This window comes from Bacillus rossius, chromosome 11, assembly GCF_032445375.1.
Source record: "Bacillus rossius redtenbacheri isolate Brsri chromosome 11, Brsri_v3, whole genome shotgun sequence".
NCBI lineage: Eukaryota > Metazoa > Arthropoda > Insecta > Phasmatodea > Bacillidae > Bacillus > Bacillus rossius.
Window position 1 is genome coordinate 26,273,943 of NC_086338.1, and position 22,054 is coordinate 26,295,996.

At 41.8% G+C, this 22,054-nt stretch overlaps 1 protein-coding gene across 1 annotated transcript; it reads left to right on the forward strand.

The window, feature by feature from the left end:
• Positions 1-290: 290 nt before the first annotated feature.
• LOC134536439 (protein stum) lies at positions 291-19,965 on the forward strand. Its single transcript, XM_063376152.1, has 4 exons — positions 291-431; positions 8,345-8,474; positions 10,077-10,271; positions 19,838-19,965. Exons 1-4 carry the CDS (start codon positions 291-293, stop codon positions 19,921-19,923), a joined length of 552 nt encoding a protein of 183 aa, XP_063232222.1. The 3' UTR covers positions 19,924-19,965.
• Positions 19,966-22,054: the final 2,089 nt, after the last annotated feature.

A 22,054-nucleotide genomic window follows, 5' to 3' on the forward strand; every position in this document is an offset into this window, starting at 1 on the left:
CGAAACCGGAATTTGTCTTTACAGCTTCAGGCTTCAGTTGTAATAAAATGACTGTGTGTAAACCTTGAGAGGTCAACACAAGCATGTCTTGTCGACAGTATTCCTGACCCAAAGGTTCCTGTTGCAGGTCACAGGTTGCCGGGGACCCGGGCAGAGCGGGCGTGAAGCAGCGCGTGGCGGACTGCCTGGCCTCGCTGAAGTGCTGCTGCAGCAGGCCGGGCATGAGGTGCTGCAGCATCAGCAGCAGCCGTGTGGGCAGGTGGGCCTCCTGCTGCGCCGAGCCGCCCAGCATGAAGAGCTGGTGCGGCGCTCTGCTGTGTCGCCGGCCCGCGTGCTCCTGCTGCCGGCGCTCCGCCCAGCCGGGCCCTGACCGCCGCCGCAGCGTGGCCGCGCTCTCCAAGAAGCAGAGCCAGGCGTCGTCGCAGCTCCCGGTGACTAGGCCCGCCGTGTTCCCTATGTTCGCTATGTTCGCTGCGCCAGGCGGCCAGGCAGGATAGTTCAGTTCGCGATGTTGGAGACATGCATGCTGTGGGATTCCAGTGATGATTCCCACGATGATAATATTCTGCTGGCTCTCACAGTATGAAAATGAAAATGTAAAAATAAATGGGTTCATGAAGTTAATTTAAAAAAAAATAATTTGGGGAATTTAATCATTCGATGAAGCAGCTGCATTAAGACAATCCAAATTTTTGGATTTTTTTTTTCAGAATAAATACAACTCAGTTTGATAACATTTCCTTGAAATAAAATCCCAGGCATTATCCCGCATATCCTTCAATAAAATTTTCCGCCAACATGATACTAATTTAAAGCAAACACAGAAGTACAGCACAATACCGCTCGAAAAAAATATATTTTTATTTATCTGCGCATGCGCGAAGTCGGCTACTTTTTTTTATATAAAATAGCCGAGAACCAAACACTTGGCGATGTCGTCAACGTAGCGAACACAGCTTTGTGTGGCCAGTGATGCCTTAGAGGCAGCTGGCTATATTTTACTCGCGTAGTGAACATTGGGAACATAGCGAGCATAGCACTTTGGTCTTACCAATGTACCATTTTTTTTATTACAGTGACATTATTCGGAAAATAATTTCAGGTACATTAACATTACAAGCTCAGAAAGCACAACCCATTATGACATCATACCAAGTTAAAACAGAACAGTAAAATCCGTATGGCCTCCATTATACAGTTTTTTTTATCATTTAGCAACCAGTCATTATGCAACATAAACATGCAGTAAAAATAGATCTGAATTATTTTGCAATATTGTTTATTATCAGCCACACTGCAGCCCTACTCAAGGATTGAAAGTTCGTTATGTCAGAACAGCACTGTTCATGCAAAAACAAATCTGGTAGTAGAATGGCACCCGAGGCCTGGCCACTCCAAGCCAGTTGGTAGTAGATGAGCACCTGAACCCTAGCCATACCAAGCCAGCTGGTAGTAGAAGGGCACTTGAGGCCTTGCTATGCCAAGCCAATGGGTAGTAATTGGCCCATGAGGCCTGGCCACGGCAATCCAGCTGGAATTTGATAGGCACGTAAGGCCTAGCCATGCCAAGAATGCTGGTATTAAATGAGCACAAAATATCCTGGCCACACAAAGCCAAATGGAAGTAGATGGTAACATTAGGCCTACCCACACTAAGCCAGAGTGTGGTAAATGGGCACTTGAGGGCTCACCATGTCGACCCAGCTTGTATTAGTAGGCAAATGAAGCCTGGCCACGTAAAGCCAGCTGGAAGTATATGGACATTTGAAGTCTGTCAATGTCAAGCTAGCTGATAGTATATGGGCGTGTGAAGCCTGTCAGTGTCAAGTTGGCTGAGAGTATATGGACACTTAAGGGCCTGGCCACGCCGTCAACAGTTGGTAGCTGAACTTGAGGTCTGGTTATGCCAGACAGCTTTTAGTAAATGGACATGTGAGACCTGTCCATGTCAAACCATATGGTAGTAGATTGAGTCCTGATCAAACCAAACCAGCTAAGAGTAGGGTAACACATTAAGCCTGGTTATACCAATCCAGCTAAGAGTAGGGGGGGGGGTACTTGATGCCAACTCAGTCCTGTACATGCTAAGCCATCTGGTATTAGGTGGGAACTTGAGGCCTGTCCTGTCTATAACAATCCTGCTGGTAGTAGTTGGGAAACTGAGGCCTGGTCTGAATATTCCTGCTGATAGAAGATGGTCACTTGAGGTCTAGACACACCAAGCCAGCTAGTAGTAGATAGGCACTTAAGGTTTGTAAATGCCATGCCAACTGTTGGTTGATGGGAACTTTAGGAATGGTTATGCCATTCAGATGGTAGTAAATGGGCATGTGGGGCCTATCCATGCCCATCTGGCTGGTAGTATAACAGTCCTTGATGCTTAGACTACCCTTGGTAGTAGGTGGGAACTCGAGGATTGGCCATGCCAAACTGGCTGGTAGTTGGTAGGCACTTGAATCCTGTACACACTATGTCAGCTGGTATTAGATGAGAACTTGAGGACTGTCTATGCCAATAACACTGGTAGTTAATGTACACTTAAAGCATAGCCATTCTCAGCAACCTGGTTGTAGATGGGCACTTCGGCAATGTCCATACCAAGCACTTAATGCCTGACCATGCCAAGCCAGTTAGAAATAGATGGGTATGCGAGTCCTGGCATGCAAAGCTAGCTGGTAGTAAAGAGGCACTTTAGACCTACTCAAATCAATACAACTGTAAGTAGATGGACACTTGAGTTTCCATGCCTAACCGGCTTGTTGTAGTGGGCAAATGAGGCCTGGTCATGCCAAACCAACTAGTAGTAGATAGGCACTTGAGATATGCCAGCTTGTATAAAGTAAGCCCACTGGTGGTAGATGGGCACTTTAGGCCTGTCCACACAAATTCTACTTGTAGTTGATGTGCTCTTTCGGCATTTCAAAACAAGCCAGCTACTAGAAGATTGGCATTAGAGGCTTTTACATTGTAGCACCTTCCTTTTACAGAGGGGCAGTGGCACACATCCCCACACACTAGGACAGCATCTCAGTACCATAATGGATACAATAAAATGTTTTCAGAAATCGTAAACAACCATAGAAGTGTATAATAGTTCCTCCAAGAACATGGTCCAGGGCTTGTAGCCATTAAGCCGACCACCATATTGGAATATGTTATCTTGGATGACCTTGACCCTTGAATTTGACCCTGGTAAGCAGCTTGGATTCCTCCAGCTTGGATATCACCATTTTAAATTATGTCATTGTCGCACTTTTTGATATGCCTGCCAGTTTGAATTTCCGCCATCTTGGAATCGATTGCACCACTCTCTAACATTGCAAATTCCATTACTGCTGCCATTGGATGACATAACCATTGCAATTTTTGTTATGGCCACCATCATGAAAATCCTTAGATATTATCTGATTTTAAGGGGAAAAAATTTAAAATTAATAAAATTTCAATTAAAAGAACATCTGTCATTTTGAAATGTGCCACCATGCAGCGACTCGAACAGAGTTGCCAAGGGAGATAGGGTGGGTTTTTATCTTGCGAAGAAACTTAAACAGTTTTGTGTACAAGATGCTTTTATTGGTTATAATAGAGCTCACGACAAACATTCAAACTTGGTACTGATACGTCGCCGTTTGCTTCAATAGTCGAAACAGGTTAACTGCTAATGGCTGACGATCTCTGTGAACACAACTTACACACTTTTACTTTGAAGCAACGAGTACTAAGGCAGAACAAATACTAACACTGAAATTTAGAGGTTATGTTAGCTATGGCAACAAACAATGTAATTTTATATTATATTTTCTTTGAATTAATTTACTGATACTTCCAAAATTGCAAACTAGACTTAACTTTACTCAATTACACACAATCTTTATCTGACACACAATTCAAAACATACACTTGACTTAAACTTAGACCAACGCCGCGAGTTTGGGTCCGCCCTCCATTTATATAATAAACATTTAAGTCAGATCCCTAGTGGCACTTTCGCCTACACACTATTGAGGTGCGGCCAACTCGTCGTCTTTTAATTCCGGTTATCAGGCGTTTCAGTCCTGTCTCTTAAATTTACTACTCTATGTACAAAAGTCAATTCCGGGTAAGTTCGCCAACGCTGCCTATAAACTCCTCTTCGCCGTATGCGCACGATGTAGATGTCGACTTCCACTCTAGTTGCGCCGACTCGCTCCTTCGCCACTCGCTGAGCGAGTGTCCCTAATCAAAAGTCTGCTCCCTTCACTATTTTCCTTCAGGGGGTATTCGCCCACCCCTGAGGACTTCAAATTTGATTAGCAGCTTTTATCAAGTATTGGCGAGTATTGGTGGCGAGTCGTGGCGTCTGAGGTTAAGTCCATTTCTTTGTAATATGTCGTCTGCGGCTAAGTCCCGATCCAGTGTGAAAAGTTAAAGTTCCACTTACGTCTTTGTTGGAATTCGGCTAAGTCCCACCTTGAGTGCGGATGGAGGTGATAGACTCCGGAGGTGACGGCGCGGCCTCCGCAGGCAGAGTCCGGTTGGTGCCTCTGGATGCAGGGTGACTGTCTCTCGTGGCTGAGCAGAGATTCCCTTCTGCCTCGGTTGCGGATTTTTCTAAGTCGGCAGCGTCGTGGTGTAGCGAAGTTCCGGGCGTCGTGGGCGATGGCGGCAGCGTGACGATCTGTTGTCTTCTTCGAGCAATGTGGTAAGCCGAAGCCTCTGGCTGGCAGCCAGGCACCTTCTGCTTGCTGCTTGCTAATAAACCCGTATTTATACCAGGCGAACCCAGAGTGACATCATCTAGTGCCAATCAGCACAGACTTGAAGTGACATCATCTAGAGCCAATCAGCGCTACTTGCGTTGTTGCTAAGGGCTCGGTCGCCTGTGAGCCTCGGGTTTCCTGGGATCTAGGAGTTATGCAACCCCTTAGACTCCCATGTATTGCAGTTGTCCTGCCTTTTGGGGAATTCTCGTTAGGTAGGAATTTCCTACCATAACAACCATATATAACAACTGTAATTTTCATCTGAAAATCGAGAAAAAATTTGAAATTTATAAAAAAGTACTTGATAAAATATTAATAAAAAATTACTTATGCCATGGAGTACTCGGTTCGAATACGGCAAGTTCATCCAATTAAAAATTGCAATGGATCCTTCCTCCACAGAAGCCATTGGCATACTTACCTCCCACCACTAATGCCAAGACATATATCATGTCAGCAAGTTTGACATAATGACGGCCATGTTGTTTTGTGTCTGGAGACCGTCGTATTGGATCCTACATATTGTTTTCATCTGCTAGAGTGCACTGCTGCCATACTAGTTAATTTCTACCCACTAGAGTGCGGTAATTATTTATTAATAGATAGTCAACTATCGCTATATATGCCATTTTGCCGGCCATCTTGACTGCCATCTTGAAAATCTGTAATTTTTAAGCTAGAAAATCGAGAAAAAATTCCAAAAAATCATCAAAAAAATATTTGTTAAAATAATGATTAATTAAATCGATTTCAGTGTTTGTTTCAATTCTTGATTGATGCGAAAAAATTAATTAAACTTACCAAAAATGTATAGGTTCGAGAAATAAAACATTTGAAAATATGCGCAACCAAAACACTATTCTCCATCCAACTCTAGAGGCGGAAAATGGACCGCATACATTTCTGACTTACAACTTGTCAAAGTAAGTGTTATAGACAACTCTTATTCGATAGTGTCATTCAGCCAAACTCATTTCTATTTTAATGAAAGTGTATTACCCACAGTCGCCCAAATATAGCAATAATAGATATTCATGAACAGCATAGTAAATAGGTCTGTGGCATTATCTGGTGTTATTTAGGACATTGACTTAAATTACCATGTGCCCTATTGTGAATTGTACATCCTTTAAAATAAGGTTTGATATCTAAATTCTATCTATATATATATATATATAATTTAAATGCAGGTCAGAGACCAGAGTACTATCTGAGACATATAAAACTCAGACAAGCCTACCATTTAAAACCTCCTTACCCCAGAAACATATGTGAAAATGAAACCCGAATATTAATATTGGGCTTTACTGCATATATTACATATTCCTACACTTTCTAATCCATACCCCTCCTAGTATCAAACCTTAGGGGAATGTGGCCACATTCATTCCTTCCTGGTAGCGACCCTTAAATAATCATGACCACTTTCCATCCTTCCTGGTAGCAACCCTTAGTGAACGATAGCAATTTCCTTTCTTCCTGGTAGCGACCCTTAGAGCCATAACCATTTTATTCCTGGTAGCGAGCCTTAGAGGCAATGCCCACTTTACTTTCTGCTAGCATCAATTAGATGACCGTGACCACTTTTCTTCCATCCTGGTAACAATTCTTAGTGGACTGTGGCCACTTTCCTTCCTTCCTGATAACAACCCTCAGGGGACAATGACCACTTCTCTTCCTTCCTGGTAATAACCTTTAGGAGACTGTTGGCACTTTCCTAACTTCCTTGTAGCTACCCTTAGGGGACAATGACCACTTCACTTCCTTCCTGGTAGCAACACTTGGTGAACCGTAGCAACTTTCCTTACTTCCTGGTAGCAACCCTCAGGGGACAATGACCACTTCTCTTCCTTCCTGGTAATAACCTTTAGGAGACTGTTGGAACTTTCCTAACTTCCTTGTAGCTACCCTTAGGGGACAATGACCACTTCTCTTTCTTCCTGGTAATAACCTTTAGGAGACTGTTGGAACTTTCCTAACTTCCTTGTAGCTACCCTTAGGGGACAATGACCACTTCTCTTCCTTCCTGGTAATAACCTTTAGGAGACTGTTGGAACTTTCCTAACTTCCTTGTAGCTACCCTTAGGGGACAATGACCACTTCACTTCCTTCCTGGTAGCAACACTTGGTGAACCGTAGCAACTTTCCTTACTTCCTGGTAGCAACCCTCAGGGGACAATGACCACTTCTCTTCCTTCCTGGTAATAACCTTTAGGAGACTGTTGGAACTTTCCTAACTTCCTTGTAGCTACCCTTAGGGGACCATGACCACTTCACTTCCTTCCTGGTAGCAACACTTGGTGAACCGTAGCAACTTTCCTTACTTCCTGGTAGCAACTCATAGGGGACCGTGACCACATTACTTCAAACCTGGTATCAACGCTTAGTAGAGGACTGTGGCCAAAATCCTTCCTTTCTAGAAACAACCCTTAGGGGACAAAAGCCAACCTTCTTTCCACCCTCCCTTTTTTCAACCTTTTGATGTATCCCGAATTGTACATGGTGGACACGAATCTCAAACTAAGAATTGGATGTTACTATGCTAAGTAGTGGGGCTATCACATCGTTTTATTTCGTGGTTAGAAGATGCAGAAATTGAGAAATGCTAATTTTTTTTTTGTTTTTCTATTTTTGTAGAACTGATTATTTTTTTTCGTTTTGTGTGTGTAAATATTAGTTTTTTTGCAGGTCATTTTTATAAAAAAAAATATTCAATTGAAGTGATATTCATTTAACTCTTATGCCCAGTATCGAACAAGGACAGGAATTGATCTAATAAAACAATATTTTAATGGGTGATGTTTTGATAATTTTTAGTATTTTTTCCCTAATATCTGGAATTATTATTAATACTTTCAAAATGGCAGCTTATATGGCCAACAATATGGCAGATGTAATGGTATTAAATATTATTGTACTCTAGCAGACAAAAATTAAAACCAATTGGCGGTTGCACACTCTAGCAAATGATGTGTGCACTTACAATCCTAGTAGCATGTACTGAAAATAAAGATGGCAACAATGCTTTTTAACAAGTGCTGCTAGTATTCCTTCAAATTATAATTATAAAAAATTACAATTTTGAATATTAGTTATTTTTGTATATACCTTATTTAATGCTCAGTCTGGCAAGTGTCTCGATGGCCAGTTGTCCGAACTGTCGTAATAATAATCACCTCATTACAATTAATTTAGTATAAAAATGTTAATTTAATGTGTCTATAAGGGCCATAACAACACTGATAGGTGATGGAACAAAATTACGTGCATGAGACTGAGTGATGCTGGCTATTACTAGGAACAATCAGCAGAAACAAAGATGATGGCCATTAAAAGATGGCAGCCTCCAAAAACGATATGGCAACTGTGACATCTACCTAGATGACGGCCTCCAGCAGATGAAAACAAGATAACGACTGTCCGGGTGAACTAACCTCACACTTGCCTTGTTTCTGTCGAACAATTGCGGTTTATTACGTCCGATTTCGTTTCAGAAGTGAAACCATGTCGGCCATCGTAGCTTTGTGAAAGATGTGCTTGAGCCCACCCGTGCGCACAATGTGCTCAGGCTTCGCGTGACACGCCATGCTCACGTGTTCCAGCAAGAGACGGGGCCGAAGCTGGATCCATCGCTGGTGGAGCACGCCTCTCTGATACGAGGAGCCATCCCGGTGCTGCCCGTTCCTCTGGCGTGGATCTGCCTCGTCTTCAACGTCTTCATCCCTGGGCTCGGTGAGCGCGACTCCCGCCTGGCGCGCTGCCTCCCCATCCTTGCCTCTTCCCCGCTTTTCCTACCGCCCTCGACTCTCCTCTTCCAACATTTCCCACCTACTTCACTGCCTTCTCCCCTCGCCATTCTAGCACTTCCATCTTTTATTCTTCATTCCCTCTCTGCCTGTTAACCATATCGTTCCCTGTCACCATCTTTGCCCCTCGCTACTCCTTACCACTCTCCTACCTTCCCGCCCGTTCAACTAAATATCAGTGTAGAATTGCAAGTTTCACTAACTGAAAAAAATATTTATGCTATTATTTCAGTGGAACGAAAATTATGTAATCTATATTTTATTTTTTGAATATATTAGTATTTTTTTTTGTAAATGCTACAATTTGTTTATTAGCTATGTAACTGAAGTAAAGTTTCAGGTTCTATCAACATTTTGTTGCAATTATTCTTTATTATAATTCTTAACACATCTTAATGTTACATTGAATCAAAATCTCCAAAATAAAAGAGAAAAATATGCATAAGTTTACCAAAATTGTTGCCCCCCTAGAGGGGTAATAAGAGGAAGGGTTTATTAAAGCGAACAGAGTTGTGAGGAACACACGAATTGTTTACTGAAATTTTTCAAAGTGAAAAAAATTACCACTCATGCATTCTTGAAGATAAGTACAGCTGCATGTGATTACTGGGAGTACTCCACAAACCTAAACTATATAAAAACAAATGTCAGTATAATTTTATCATGAATACAAACAAATTATCGAACCAATTCTAAAATCAAAACTTCTATTGGCTCTTCATCGTAAAACTGACAAATGTTATTACAACAGTGAAGTGAATAAATTAAATTAATACTGTTACATATATAACTTACGACACAAAGTTTTTATGTAAGCTACTTAGGTGTGCACCGAGTATTGCCTCCTGGAGGCAGGATAGTCACCTTTCTGCATAAACTGCCCAGGAGTTATGTGCTCATACTACTTGGGTGTTGCAGGCATGTTGTTTATTGGTATGGATAAATTATATTATGTTAAAGTGGGCAATTTTAGTGTTCTTAAAAGCAAAATTGTGCAGTAGCATGTTGTAGATGCGTGAGAAGCCACACAACAGTTATTGGGATGGTGGTGTTGCAGGCATTTTGTACAGTGCTGTGGCTATATTATACAATATGGTGTACTTGCAAGAAAAATTGTGCTGTGGCATGTAGTTAGTTGACAAGAATGAAGTCACACAGTTTGTTGGCGTTGCAGTCATGGTCTTTATTAGTGAGGCTATATCATGTCATGATTGAGTGTACAGTTCAAGGAATTCTCCTTTTTTAAGTGGTTCAGTAACATGTTGTAGACTATTCAGAAGCCACTAAGCAGTGATGTGCGTGGGAGTGTTGCAGGCATTCTGTTTAGTGAATCGTGTTTAATTGAACAGTTGTGGAGTTCTTGCAAGGAAAGTTGTTCAATGGCAAGTTGTAGACGAGTGAGAATTTACACACAGCAGTTATGGGCACGGTGGTGTCACAGGCATTCTGTTTAGTGCTGTGGCTGTATTATACAATTGTTGTGTTCGTGCAAGGAGAGCTGTGCAGCGGTGGGGGGTGGGTGTTGCAGGCACGCTGTCCAGCGGCCTGCTCTGCCTGTGCTTCGGCAAGCCCCGCTTCTCCGTGCGCGACGAGCCGCAGGCCCGGGTGGGCGCCTGCTGCCTCGACATGATCGTGGCTGTGGGCCAGATGTTCACCATACTGTTCTGCCTGGTGGGCTGGGGCTGGAGCATCTGGTGGGGCGTCATCATGGTCAAACTAGCAAGTGAGTTCTTTGGACATCGTCATGTGCCGAATAGGTTGTCTAATGTACAGTACAAATATGTATACATGGATATACCTTCTTCATTTTGTATTGCAACCAAACAGAGCTTTGGTTGGCAGCATCAATTAATTTCAAAATACCGTGAAAAAAAATCCTTTCACAGTAGTATAGTTTGGCCGGTACTAGATCAGGATGCAGGTAGTGGAGCCGAGAGCCGGCTCCGCCATCTTGGATTGTGACGTCACGGCGGCCATCTTGGATTGTGACGTCACGGCGGCCATCTTGGATAAGCGTAACGTGACACTTTTTCATGCGTGCAGCCAGCGTAACGGGACACAGCGTAACGGGACACAGCGTAACGGGACACAGCGTAACGGGACATAACGTAACGGGACAAGTATATCACGGCGTCCATCTTGAATCTGCCATTTTGTATGACGTCATTGTGTGTTCTCGAAAATTCCGGTGATGTGTTTTCCGCCATTTTGAATTATGACGTCACCGTTGCAATTTTCGTTACGGCCGCCATCTTTAACTTTTTTATTTATTATCCGATTTTAACGATTTTTTTTTAAATTTATAAAAAATTCACTTAATATAAATTTAATAAATTATTTATAAAAAAATTACATAAACGACACGGAGTTCGGAGTCCTCGGTTCGAACCCGACAGAGGCAAAAAAAAATAAAAATGGCGACCGATCCAACCCTCACAGTGGACGCAGGCAGACTGACCCCCACCACTTATGTCAATGCACATATACCATCAGGTAGTATGGCATCATGTCCGCCATCTTGAAATTTGGACGCCATCTTGAAAATCTTTATTTATTATCCGATTTTAATGAAAAAAATTCCAAAATTCATCAAAAAATTAACGTATTTGAATTCTGTTTGATTATATCGATGCACGTCCTTGGTTCGATTCCCGACGAGAGTAAACAGTCGATCCTTCCTCCATGAAAGCTACCTAGACTGATCTACCACCACCAATACCAAAGTATATACCATCAACTGGTATGACATCATGTCCGCCATCTTGTCTTCATCTGCTGGAGACCGCCATCTTGTTTTCGTATGCTAGAGTGTGCCGATACCATGTAGTATAATTATCTGGTCACCACACCTTTGACCTTGACCTTGAAATTACACCTTGACCTTGAAATTTGACCTTGACCTTGAAATTTGACCTTGACCTTGAAATTTGACCTTGACCTTGAACTTTGACCTTGACCTTGAAATTTGACCTTGACCTTGAAATTTGACCTTGACCTTGAAATTTGACCTTGACCTTGAAATTTGACCTTGACCTTGAAATTTGACCTTGACCTTGAAATTTGACCTTGACCTTGAAATTTGACCTTGACCTTGAAATTTGACCTTGACCTTGAAATTTGACCTTGACCTTGAAATTTGACCTTGACCTTGAAATTTGACCTTGACCTTGAAATTTGACCTTGACCTTGAAATTTGACCTTCACCTTGAAATTTGACCTTGACCTTTAAATTTGACTTTAACCTTGAAATTTTACTTTGTCCTTGTCAACCATCATGGACCCGACATTTAATGTTCAGTACATGCTACCAGGAGCGACCAACTGCTGGAGTACGTCATCTTGTTTGTGTACTCATATTATAGAGTACATTTACATCTGGTTAATTTTATTTTAACCTGCTACAGTGCAGTAATCATTTATTACCGAGGTGCCCACCGCCATCTTGAAATTCGGACGCCATCTTGAAATAATGTAATAATGTAGCTAGAAAAGCGGGAAAAAATCCAAAATTCATCAAAAAAATCACTCATTAACTTACAAATCGAATCGATGGATCCCTGTCCACGGTTCGATTCTTGACCAGAGACAGTTGTAACTAATTATTAAATAAATGTTAGGTTCTGTTTTCCATTACCTTTCGCGGAGTTTATTAATCATTCACTCTACGAAAATCAACTCAAGTCAATATACCGGACCAACGAATTAAATCAGTGCCGATTAGCCTATTATGAAAGTCTAATTTTTCATTAATCTGAATAACATATAAGCCGTTCATGTACAAAGCCACACATATAGATCAATTGCCTTCAGTCCATGAGACCGAGTCATGTCATTATCAGGCTAGTCATTTCAGGACCACATGACCTTCGTAATCCATCGTGACATTTTTATACATTCTAAAGGACCAAGTAACCTTGTAAAATATTTTAGTAACACCAAGAGGTGATAAACTAGTAAATATTCAATCACTACATTTTGTACTACGCGCAATCAACAAAAAAGGAAGCACCAACAACGAAAAGATAGCACCACCAACGAAAAGGCAACACATTTGGAAGCACCGACTACGAAAAGGCAGCACATTTGGAAGCACCGACAACGAAAAGGCAGCACATTTGGAAGCACCGACAACGAAAAGGCAGCACCGACAACGAAAAGGCAGCACCGACAACGAAAAGGCAGCACCGACAACGAAAAGGCAGCACATTTGGAAGCACCGTCAACGAAAAGGCAGCACCGACAACGAAAAGGCAGCACATTTGGAAGCACCGACAACGAAAAGGCAGCAGCGACAACGAAAAGGCAGCACATTTGGAAGCACCGACAACGAAAAGGCAGCACCGACAACGAAACGGCAGCACATTTGGAAGCACCGACAACGAAACGGCAGCACATTTGGAAGCACCGACAACGAAACGGCAGCACATTTGGAAGCACCGACAACGAAACGGCAGCACATTTGGAAGCACCGACAACGAAACGGCAGCACATTTGGAAGCACCGACAACGAAAAGGCAGCACATTTGGAAACAAAAAATACATAAAATTCTGGCTTGTACTAGAACTCTATCTTTGCTCAGCAATGATAAGTTTACAAGCTAGCAGAATCTATTTATGTATTTTTTGTTTTTATTTTAAATTTTTTTATTAATTTTTTTTTATTTCTAAATATTTTTTTTCTGTAATTTTATGATATCAAAGAAAACATGTGTCGTTTTTCTCCGTGTGCTCCTGATTATTCTTGCCAATATTATGATGGTTTTCTCCGTGTGCTCCTGATAATTCTTATATATATTTTGATGGTTAATCCGTGTGTTTGCGATCTATCCTGCGGTTTCGGTCAAAGGTCAAAGTCACACCCATCTAAGATGGTAGCCGTGACGTCGCAATCCAAGATGGCGGACCGTGAGAAATCTGAGAAGCACTAGCAGGAAGGACGAACTTCCTTCTCCTTGAAGACTATCGATGCCATTCTTCTTATGCGATCGATAGTGAACAACCCGCATCCCGCATAAAATAAATAAATATTATTTTACCTGCAAGCAAAACGTGACGTCATCTGATGTTGAAAAGTGGAACTGCTTGCAGCAAGTACCTTTGCATGAAATAAATTAACTCTCACCACTGAATAGTGCTATTGTAGTCAGTTAGAGACATAAAGTTTCGTAGCCATGCGGCCAATTAGTCATGCATTCTCGTAACCATGCGTTCTGGAAGCTTCGTAGTCCTATAGCCTCGCGATGACGTAACCTTGAAGACTTGCAATCGCATAGTCTCGTAACCTCATGGCTCGTAGTCTCGTAGTCATGATGTATTGGAGCCTCGTAGACTTGAAGCTACGTAAGCAAGTAGCTTTGTAATCTTATAACATAATGCTGATGGTGTAGATGTAGCAAAAGAGAAAATTCCATCGAAGACAGATGTGTCAATTGGAGCCTTGTAGACGAGTAGCTTCGTAGTCAAGAACTCATGCAGACTTGTATTCCTGTATCCACGCAGTCACGTAAACTCGTTTTCTAGAGGCTTCGTAGCTCTGTAGCCTCGCAGTCTCGTAAACATGAAGATTCGTAGTCACGTAATCTCGTAACCTTATGGCTCGAAGTCGCGTAGTCCTGTATCCTCGCAGTCACGTAAACCTGTGTACTAGAGGCTTCGTAGCTCTGTAGCCTCGCAGTCTCGTAAACTTGAAGATTCGTAGTCACGTAGTCTCGTAACCTCATGGCTCGTAGTCGCGTAGCCTGGATGTCTTGGGACCTCGTAGAATTGTAGCCTCGCAGTCTCGTAACCATGCGTTCTAGAAGCTTCGTAGTCCTATAGCCTCGCGATCATGTAACCTAGAAGACTCGCAATCGCGTAGACTCGTAACCTCATTGATCGTAGTCTCGCAGTCATGATGCATTGGAGGCTTGTAGACTTGAAGCTACGTAAGCAAGAGGCCTTGTAATCTTATAACATAATGCTGATGGAGCAGTTGGAGCAAAAGAGAAAATTCCGTCGAAGACAGATGCGGTAACTGGAGTCATGTAGACGAGTACCTTCGTAGTCAAGTACTCTTGCAGACTTGTAGTCCTGTATCCTCGCAGTCATGTAAACCTGTGAACTAGAAACTTCGTAGCTCTGTAGCCTCGCAAGCCATGTATAACTCGTAACCAGCTAGATCATTTTAGACTCGTAGCCATGTGGTCTCATAGTCTCTTAGACTCGTAGAATTCTAGCCAAATATATATATTTGGAGTTGGTGAGACAAAAGACAGTTGTTGGAGCCAATGACTGTAGGAGCCAATGGCTGTAGGAGCCAATGACAAATGGAGTCACTAGACTGATGGAATCAATAGACTGATGGAATCAATGAATAATGGAGCCAATGAATATTGGAGCCAATGAATATTGGAGCCAATGACAAATGTGCGGCCTTTTTGATGATGGTGCTTCCTTTTCGTTGTCGGTGCTTCCAAATGCGCTGCCTTTTCGTTGTCGGTGCTTCCAAATGTGCTGCCTTTTCGTTGCCGGTGCTTCCAAATGTGCTGCCGTTTCGTTGTCGGTGCTTCCAAATGTGCTGCCTTTTCGTTGTCGGTGCTTCCAAATGTGCTGCCTTTTCGTTGTCGGTGCTTCCTAATGTGCTGCCTTTTCGTTGTCGGTGCTTCCAAATGTGCTGCCTTTTCGTTGTCGGTGCTTCCAAATGTGCTGCCGTTTCGTTGTCGGTGCTTCCAAATGTGCTGCCGTTTCGTTGTCGGTGCTTCCAAATGTGCTGCCGTTTCGTTGTCGGTGCTTCCAAATGTGCTGCCGTTTCGTTGTCGGTGCTTCCAAATGTGCTGCCGTTTCGTTGTCGGTGCTTCCAAATGTGCTGCCGTTTCGTTGTCGGTGCTGCCTTTTCGTAGTCGGTGCTTCCAAATGTGCTGCCTTTTCGTTGTCGCTGCTGCCTTTTCGTTGTCGGTGCTTCCAAATGTGCTGCCTTTTCGTTGTCGGTGCTGCCTTTTCGTTGACGGTGCTTCCAAATGTGCTGCCTTTTCGTTGTCGGTGCTGCCTTTTCGTTGTCGGTGCTTCCAAATGTGCTGCCTTTTCGTTGTCGGTGATTCCAAATGTGCTGCCTTTTCGTAGTCGGTGCTTCCAAATGTGTTGCCTTTTCGTTGGTGGTGCTATCTTTTCGTTGTTGGTGCTTCCTTTTTTGTTGATTGCGCGTAGTACAAAATGTAGTGATTGAATATTATCACCTCTTGGTGTTACTAAAATATTTTACAAGGTTACTTGGTCCTTTAGAATGTATAAAAATGTCACGATGGATTACGAAGGTCATGTGGTCCTGAAATGACTAGCCTATACGTCTTATAATGACATGACTCGGTCTCATGGACTGAAGGCAATTGATCTATATGTGTGGCTTTGTACATGAACGGCTTATATGTTATTCAGATTAATGAAAAATTAGACTTTCATAATAGGCTAATCGGCACTGATTTAATTCGTTGGTCCGGTATATTGACTTGAGTTGATTTTCGTAGAGTGAATGATTAATAAACTCCGCGAAAGGTAATGGAAAACAGAACCTAACATTTATTTAATAATTAGTTACAACTGTCTCTGGTCAAGAATCGAACCGTGGACAGGGATCCATCGATTCGATTTGTAAGTTAATGAGTGATTTTTTTGATGAATTTTGGATTTTTTCCCGCTTTTCTAGCTAAATTATTACATGATTTCAAGATGGTGTCCGAATTTCAAGATGGCGGTGGGCACCTCGGTAATAAATGATTACTGCACTGTAGCAGGTTAAAATAAAATTAACCAGATTTAAATGTACTCTATAATATGAGTACACACACAAGATGACGTACTCCAGCAGTTGGTCGCTCCTGGTAGCATGTACTGAACATTAAATGTCGGGTCCATGATGGTTGACAAGGACAAAGTAAAATTTCAAGGTTAAAGTCAAATTTAAAGGTCAAGGTCAAATTTCAAGGTGAAGGTCAAATTTCAAGGTCAAGGTCAAATTTCAAGGTCAAGGTCAAATTTCAAGGTCAAGGTCAAATTTCAAGGTCAAGGTCAAATTTCAAGGTCAAGGTCAAATTTCAAGGTCAAGGTCAAATTTCAAGGTCAAGGTCAAATTTCAAGGTCAAGGTCAAATTTCAAGGTCAAGGTCAAATTTCAAGGTCAAGGTCAAATTTCAAGGTCAAGGTCAAATTTCAAGGTCAAGGTCAAATTTCAAGGTCAAGGTCAAAGGTGTGGTGACCAGATAATTATACTACATGGTATCGGCACACTCTAGCATACGAAAACAAGATGGCGGTCTCCAGCAGATGAAGACAAGATGGCGGACATGATGTCATACCAGTTGATGGTATATATTTTGGTATTGGTGGTGGTAGATCAGTCTAGGTAGCTTTCATGGAGGAAGGATCGACTGTTTACTCTCGTCGGGAATCGAACCAAGGACGTGCATCGATATAATCAAACAGAATTCAAATACGTTAATTTTTTGATGAATTTTGGAATTTTTTTCATTAAAATCGGATAATAAATAAAGATTTTCAAGATGGCGTCCGAATTTCAAGATGGCGGACATGATGCCATACTACCTGATGGTATATGTGCATTGACATAAGTGGTGGGGGTCAGTCTGCCTGCGTCCACTGTGAGGGTTGGATCGGTCGCCATTTTTATTTTTTTTTGCCTCTGTCGGGTTCGAACCGAGGACTCCGAACTCCGTGTCGTTTATGTAATTTTTTTATAAATAATTTATTAAATTTATATTAAGTGAATTTTTTTATAAATTTAAAAAAAATCGTTAAAATCGGATAATAAATAAAAAAGTTAAAGATGGCGGCCGTAACGAAAATTGTAACGGTGACGTCATAATTCAAAATGGCGGAAAACACATCACCGGAATTTTCGAGAACACACAATGACGTCATACAAAATGGCGGATTCAAGATGGACGCCGTGATATACTTGTCCCGTTACGTTATGTCCCATTACGATGTGTCCCGTTACGCTGTGTCCCGTTACGCTGTGTCCCGTTACGCTGGCTGCACGCACGAAAAAGTGTCACGTTACGCTTATCCAAGATGGCCGCCGTGACGTCACAATCCAAGATGGCGGAGCCGGCTCTCGGCTCCACTACCTGCATCCTGATCTAGTACCGGCCAAACTATACTACTTTTCACAAATTATAGTTTATTTTGCGTTAAAACTTTATTGTAATCTAATTGATTCAGCAATGGGCCCCGAATACCGCACTATTTCTCTGTTCTGGGCCTTGATGCACCATATGTTCACTCACAAATAATTACGCGCAACGGTACGCGCCGGCGAAACATGACCACGCGCTTCACAACCCTGAAGTACAACTGGCACTTAAAACAACTGAAAGCCGATGGGTATTAGATACTAATGACCACGTGGGTTGAACGAAGTTGCCTGGAAAGCCCGTGGGCCTTAACTAAAATTTAAAAAAAAAGTCATGTTTCATCGCTGACCTAACCAGTGGCAATGTGCAGGCAAAACTGAGAAACATCTTACGACATGTAGATTAATACTGAAGCCCTGGTCGCGGACTCATTACGAAGTACAAAGGAAACTCCCACATGGCGAGTTCGGGCCAGTCAAGGATCTGGCCGTGGAGCTTGTAAGAATTACCATTAAAAGAAAACTCACTACTGCAGAGACTGTCGATGAGCACAAAGTATGAGGGGCTCGAGGTGCGATACGCGTCTAGCCCCGTCGATGGAAGACGGCGAAATGACTACGACCCCGAATAAGCCTCGGTCACTAGGGGGTCCCTCCCTGCGAAAAGACATGCGCAACTGTGGAGTAGGCGAGGCCGTGACTTTGAACTGAGTCACGTCATTTCTAAAACCCTTATTAAATATTTATTAAGGATGAATGAATAAATATTGTCTAAAAAACACATTCACAATTAATAAAACATATTTTAAAGAAAAATAAATAAATGACTTTCGCGCGGGCTGCAGTCTGTGCGTCTGCGGTGGTGTCAAGGTGGGTTTACGATTGAAAATTAAGAATTAAGACTTAAGACTTAGTCGTGTACTTATCATATGAGACTACGTAAACTAGTAGAATGGTTTATGATTGTCGTGTGTGAATTTTAACGGGTCGTGTGCGAACCATATGATGACTTAAGACTTAACAGAAATGGTTATATTTTATATTTTTCGTTAAGACTTAAGGGAAGCGACCAATCACAACAAACCAGAACCTTTCAACCGGAAGTTTATGTCTTATTATTGGACCATGCGAGGCAGTATTTTGGGTTAGAATTCGTATATTTGTCATTTGTAATCATCATCCATTTCGAAAAATTGATATCCCATTTGTCAATAACCTATTTCAAACCTGTTTCTCCGTTTCGAACAATGGCCGACCATGTGTTTTGTGCTGTGATTGGTTAGAATTAACGACTTCTATGTCAATCATAAACTGGAAAATGTAGTTTTGATTTAATCGTGTGCTCGATGTTAAGTTATAATTCTTAAGGAAATCAATTGTAAACCCAGCTTCAGTCTGCCGCGCAGCACTGGGCTGCACTAGGCTGCACTCGTCCGACCGGAGTGTGTTCGTCTCGCGCTCTGGCTAGGCGACGACGGGCCCTAGTGGCCTGTGCGGGCAGAAGGAGTACTGACGCATGTCGTCAGTAGTCAGTTCAGTTCGAAAAGTCTGGAGGAATAGAGGAGGGAAGAACGTGGTGATTTTCAAGATTAAGTATGTCATGTGAAAAGTCTATGGAAGTGAGATGACATGGAAAAAAAAAATATATTACAAATACATGCCAAACTTCCCAAAAACTAAATAACACGCATGAACTTATGCGTTTCAACCAAAATTGAAATATTGGTTAAAAAGTACGAAATTCTTGTTGGTAACACATAACTACAATAATAAAAAATAAATTATTTCACATAATTTTAAAAAAGCATTACCAACACTTGTGAATCATTGAATGCTGATAATACCTAACCCCCAGTAATGAGAAATGTGTAGTATTAAAAGAGAATTATATCCTTATGTAGAAACATTCCTGCTACCCCGTATCACAAGTTTAAAACGAACGCAACGATGATTTTGATCTCTGAGGAATGTTTGTTTGTTGACCTATTTCCATAAATTTTCCTTCTTTTTTTTTTTTTTTTTTGGTATCGGTCCTGAAGATGTTAACTGCAATGTTAGAGATTATTTCTTTAATGTTTATGCAGCTAAAACTCACTTAGTCCTACAACTGCATGGGATTGGAGGATGCGCGACATCTCAAATCAGCTGCATGGTTGTGTGTTGCAGAGAAACAAAAGAAGATCAAGCTCATGGAGCAGCAGCAGGCGCCGCCTGTCGTGATGGCGGTTAACCACGAGGTGGAGAGAGTGTGACCATTATTCTGCACAGATTTTATACTTCTTATTGCTCTTATTTTTGTACTACAAACACTCGCAATAAATAATTTGCATTTTTTTTCATGAGTTATTTCTGAAACAAGCTATCGGGAACACACACAACTATGGATTTTTATGACATTTTTTTTTTTTTTTTCAGATTTTAACCTAATTGACACTTAATGTGTTGCTTCATTCACAAAAAGCCATGTGACAGTGAATGTAATCTGGTCGGAGCTGTCCAGAAGATAAACAGCATGTTGAGTTCCATTTAAAATCTGCATAAGTTTTATGAACATAACTTTTTAACGAACAACGAAAATGCATTTCACATGTATCCTAACTGCAATGGCTCAAAACCATGTGCTCGCAGTTGTAGTACTGTAACACGCACGCAAGTTACAATTGTTAGGTTAAGTGCGATCAGAGCCAGCCTAGTCTCACCCTGCCACATTATTTAAAAGTTCGGTTGGTTCTTTTTTTTTTGTTAGGAACATGAACTCTTACAATGAGGTGCGAAACAAAAAAGTACCATTATTTAAACGCTTGAACGGAAAAATATTAAATGCTTCCTTGCGGCCATACACAGCATTAGGCAGCGAATGACTGCTTTGTTTCGCCTTTGAATATATATACTGTATAGAAGTCTCGAGTGGATAGGATTTACTCTACGTTTTTTATAAGCGTATGATGAGCAGCTTGGGAACTTCACCGCTGCAGTGCGCTGTCGTAACGCCCTGTATCGTCTTAGTTGTTATTTACACGTTAGAGCGCAGCGCTGTCGCCTGCTGTCATACCCCGCACCCCTCATCCATCATTCACTGCAGCTCAACGTCGTTCAACAGGAGGGGGAAGGGGTGTTTGAAGAGTTCGACACTTGTCCGCTAGGGACCACCACAAGTCGATGCCCTAGAGATGGTGGCGATTGCGGCGATGAATTAACCAACTACCTCAAAACCGTATTAGAAATTTTAACCTGGGCTGGCGACTTCTATACAGTATATTTATTCAAAGGTTTCGCACAGTTCCTCCCCTACCATTGTGAGTCACGTGATACCGTGTCGTCATAGGGCGGGTACCTCTAGTCGTTCATTGATCTGACCCGATAGTGATGCAACGAAGAGGCGATGGATTCAAATGTTTGCCGAACACTGCTTACTGACAGCTTACTTTAATAAAAAAAAAAGCCTTTAAATCATCAAATTCAAAGTCCTAGTTTGGACATGATGAATTCTAAAAGGTATTTTATTAAAAATTAGCAAATAGTTTGTAAAACAATTATAAAAATTTCAATTTGAAAAAAAAAACGTACTTATGGCATGGATTTCAGAGGGACTGGGTTCGCTCCCGATGAATGCACTTGTAAGAATTGTCAACATAGGTATCCTACACAAAATGGGAACTACCAACAGACTAATACCAAGACATATATTGCTCCAACCAGTATTACATTTACATAATTACCACCATATTTGATTCTATCCAATTAGATTCTCCTTTTTTCTGCTAGAGTTCGTTACATCAATTTTGGTATTTTTTTTCTCAATAGAGAACACAAGTGTCAATCACCAAACGTGGCGTCTACCATCTTGTCGGCCATATTGGACTCCATCAGTTAAATTTATAATAGTAGTATAGGAATGTTCCTCCGGAAACTGGCTTCTGGCTGTGGTGCCTGTGGTGAATGACCGACCGACCTCTGACGTCACGAGGGTCATCTTGGATGAGCGTAACGGGACACAGCATAACGGGACAAGTAGTACCGTGACCTTGACCTTGACCCCGGCGGCCATTTTGGATCCGCCATCTTGGATCCGCCAATTTGGATGACGACATTTTGTTTTCTCGAACATTCCGGCATTTTGTTTTCCGATATTTTGAATTAATACGTCATCGTTGCAATTTCCGTTACGGTCGACATCTTTAAAATCTTTATTTACTATCCGATTTTAATTAAAAAATTTTAAAATTTATAAAAAAATTCAATTATTAAATTTGAATAAAAACTATTTAAAAAGAATAATTTTTCGACACGGAGCTCGGAGTCCTCGGTTCGAACCCGGTAAAAAAAAAGTGACGACCGATCCTTCTCTCACAGTGGACGCTGGCAGACTGGCCCCCACCACTT